Below are 2159 nucleotides of genomic sequence, written 5' to 3'. Positions count from 1 at the left end.
CCCAGAAATACAAATGTCCTTAGGATGCTTACAGTCTAGTGAGCAAGACTGACAATAAAACAAATAATCCCACAGATACATAAACACTTTGTTTCCTAGTGCCCTGTCTCTTCCTCTGTGGAGCAATGAACAGTCGGAGATGATGGGGCTGTTGGCACGCTCTCTGGTGAGACGGATGTGAACCCGGCACCCGCCCCAGCTGGTGGCCCAGCAAGAGGCATGTGGACTGTGGCTGGGCATGAGATTGAACTTGGTGCTCCAAATAACTCACCTGTGGTTGCCTGAACTTCCGTTGAGGGTCTTTCTCTAGGATTAAGTATTATTCTTTTTCCGAGACTCTATTTAAAATTCAAATCCCCAGGAATGGGCGGGTGGGGTGTGTTCACTGAGTGCAGTGCTGGTCATAAAACAGAGCAGCCCAAGGGCCCTGAATACCAAAGATGCCCTGATGGGTACCACAGAGGGAGCCGGAGAGCCGCAAGATCATCTCCATCACCCTCCGATGCTGACTCAGCCCAGCTCTGCCTTCAGAAGTGGGGGCCAAAGGGAGCTGGAGGGAGAGTAAGGCCCAGTTAAAACTCAAATCCAGAGTCCCAGCCAGCTTTACTCTGGTAGTTGAAAAGGCAAGAAGGTCCAGGTCCCTGTTCCCCGTGGGGTCCTGCTGGATCAGATGTGTCCCTCCCTTATGGGTCCCACTGGGACATATCGGACCCACTGGGACAGTCATGCTTTCCTCAAGGACAGCTCTGTGTTGTCCACAGGCCTTGACGTGAACTTTGAAGGTTCGCAAGACACAGTCAACTAGCCCTGCGACCCTTCCGTGCCCCTATCAGCACTCCTGCTCTGAGGCCAAATTTGGCACTGTATTTGGGGTCTGCAGGTGGCATGTTCAACCTGGTCCCCAGAGAAAGGCCCTGGAGTGAGGCAGAGCCAGTTCTCCCTGGCGGCTGGAGCACTGCCCCGGGCGTGGCCGGGCTGCCGGTCTGGTCCCCTCGTACAAGAATCTGCATGCTTCCTCCTTTCGCTGTTTCCTTCCTCTCGGTGCCTCCCTCGCCAGCCTACCTGGAGGCAGGTAATAAAGCAGGAGGAGGGAGATGGATGGATGGGGAGGGTGGAGAGCCACGTGGTGCCATAAAGCCCAGCTAGAGAGGGCCCGGCGGGGAGTGTCCAGCCTGCGGAGTCAACGCTCAGAAGGTGGACTGTCAGCCCCGTGAGGCGGCGCCGGGGCAGCAAGGCCCGGGGAAGGCCATGCACCGAGGCGCGCCAGGACCAGGCCTCAGAGGCCTCAAGGGGGCCAAGGGCTCCTCCGAGGAATTGGGGGGCGCTTGCCTGGAGGCCGGGAGGGGTTTTGGGGTGCTAAGGGAGAACGGCGAGGCCGAGGAGGCGGCTGGGGGCCGGAAGCGCACCCGGCCGGTGCGCTCGAAGGCGCGGCGCATGGCGGCCAACGTGCGGGAGCGCAAGCGCATCCTGGACTACAACGAGGCATTCAACGCGCTCCGCCGGGCGCTGCGGCACGACCTGGGCGGCAAGAGGCTCTCCAAAATCGCCACGCTGCGCAGGGCCATCCACCGCATCGCGGCGCTCTCCCTGGTCCTGCGCGCCAGCCCCGCGCCCCGCTGGCCCTGCGGGCACCTGGAGTGCCTCGGCCAGGCCGCGCGCGCCGGGGGCGGCGGGGATGCGCGCTCCAGCCCGCCGCCGCCGCCCGCCCCGCCGCCCGCCGGCCCCTTCGCGCCGCGCTGCGCCTCGTGCTCCCCGCACACGGCCCCAGGGCGGCCCCGGGCGGTGGCCGAGGCTCAGGGCGCGGCCCAGACGTCCGCGGGAAGCTGGCGCCGAGGTCCCGGGGCTCCCTTTGCCTGGCCGCGGGGGTACCTGCGTGCGGGCCCCGGGCTGGGCTTCCAGCACTGCTGACTGGCCCCGGAGCTACCTGGTGTGCCTGGAAGGAGGCCGGCCAGGGAGCACCCAATGGCAGGATGGCTACTAAAGGGGAGAGTTCTAAAAACGTCCTGGACGGAGAAAAACCAAACGGCTGACGCCTAAAAGAGAGAGAGAGGCAGGAGGCAGCCTTGACAGCTGGAAGGAACTGGAGCCCAGGGCTGCACTCCCCAGCACCCCTCTCCGCCGCCCCAATCCCAACCAGGGCTGGCGGCTCTGGGAAAGGA

At 63.4% G+C, this 2159-nt stretch overlaps 1 protein-coding gene across 1 annotated transcript; it reads left to right on the top strand.

Moving 5' to 3' along the window:
* Nucleotides 1–1248: 1248 nt before the first annotated feature.
* Nucleotides 1249–1908, top strand: BHLHA9 (basic helix-loop-helix family member a9). Its single transcript, XM_040639837.1, has one exon. It carries the CDS (start codon nt 1249–1251, stop codon nt 1906–1908), a length of 660 nt encoding a protein of 219 aa, XP_040495771.1.
* The last annotated feature ends 251 nt before the right edge of the window (nt 1909–2159 follow it).

The sequence above is a fragment of the Ursus maritimus genome, unplaced genomic scaffold (assembly GCF_017311325.1).
Source record: "Ursus maritimus isolate PB19 unplaced genomic scaffold, ASM1731132v1 scaffold_24, whole genome shotgun sequence".
Classification (NCBI taxonomy): Eukaryota; Metazoa; Chordata; class Mammalia; order Carnivora; family Ursidae; genus Ursus; species Ursus maritimus.
This window is presented reverse-complemented; position numbering and strand designations above follow the sequence as displayed.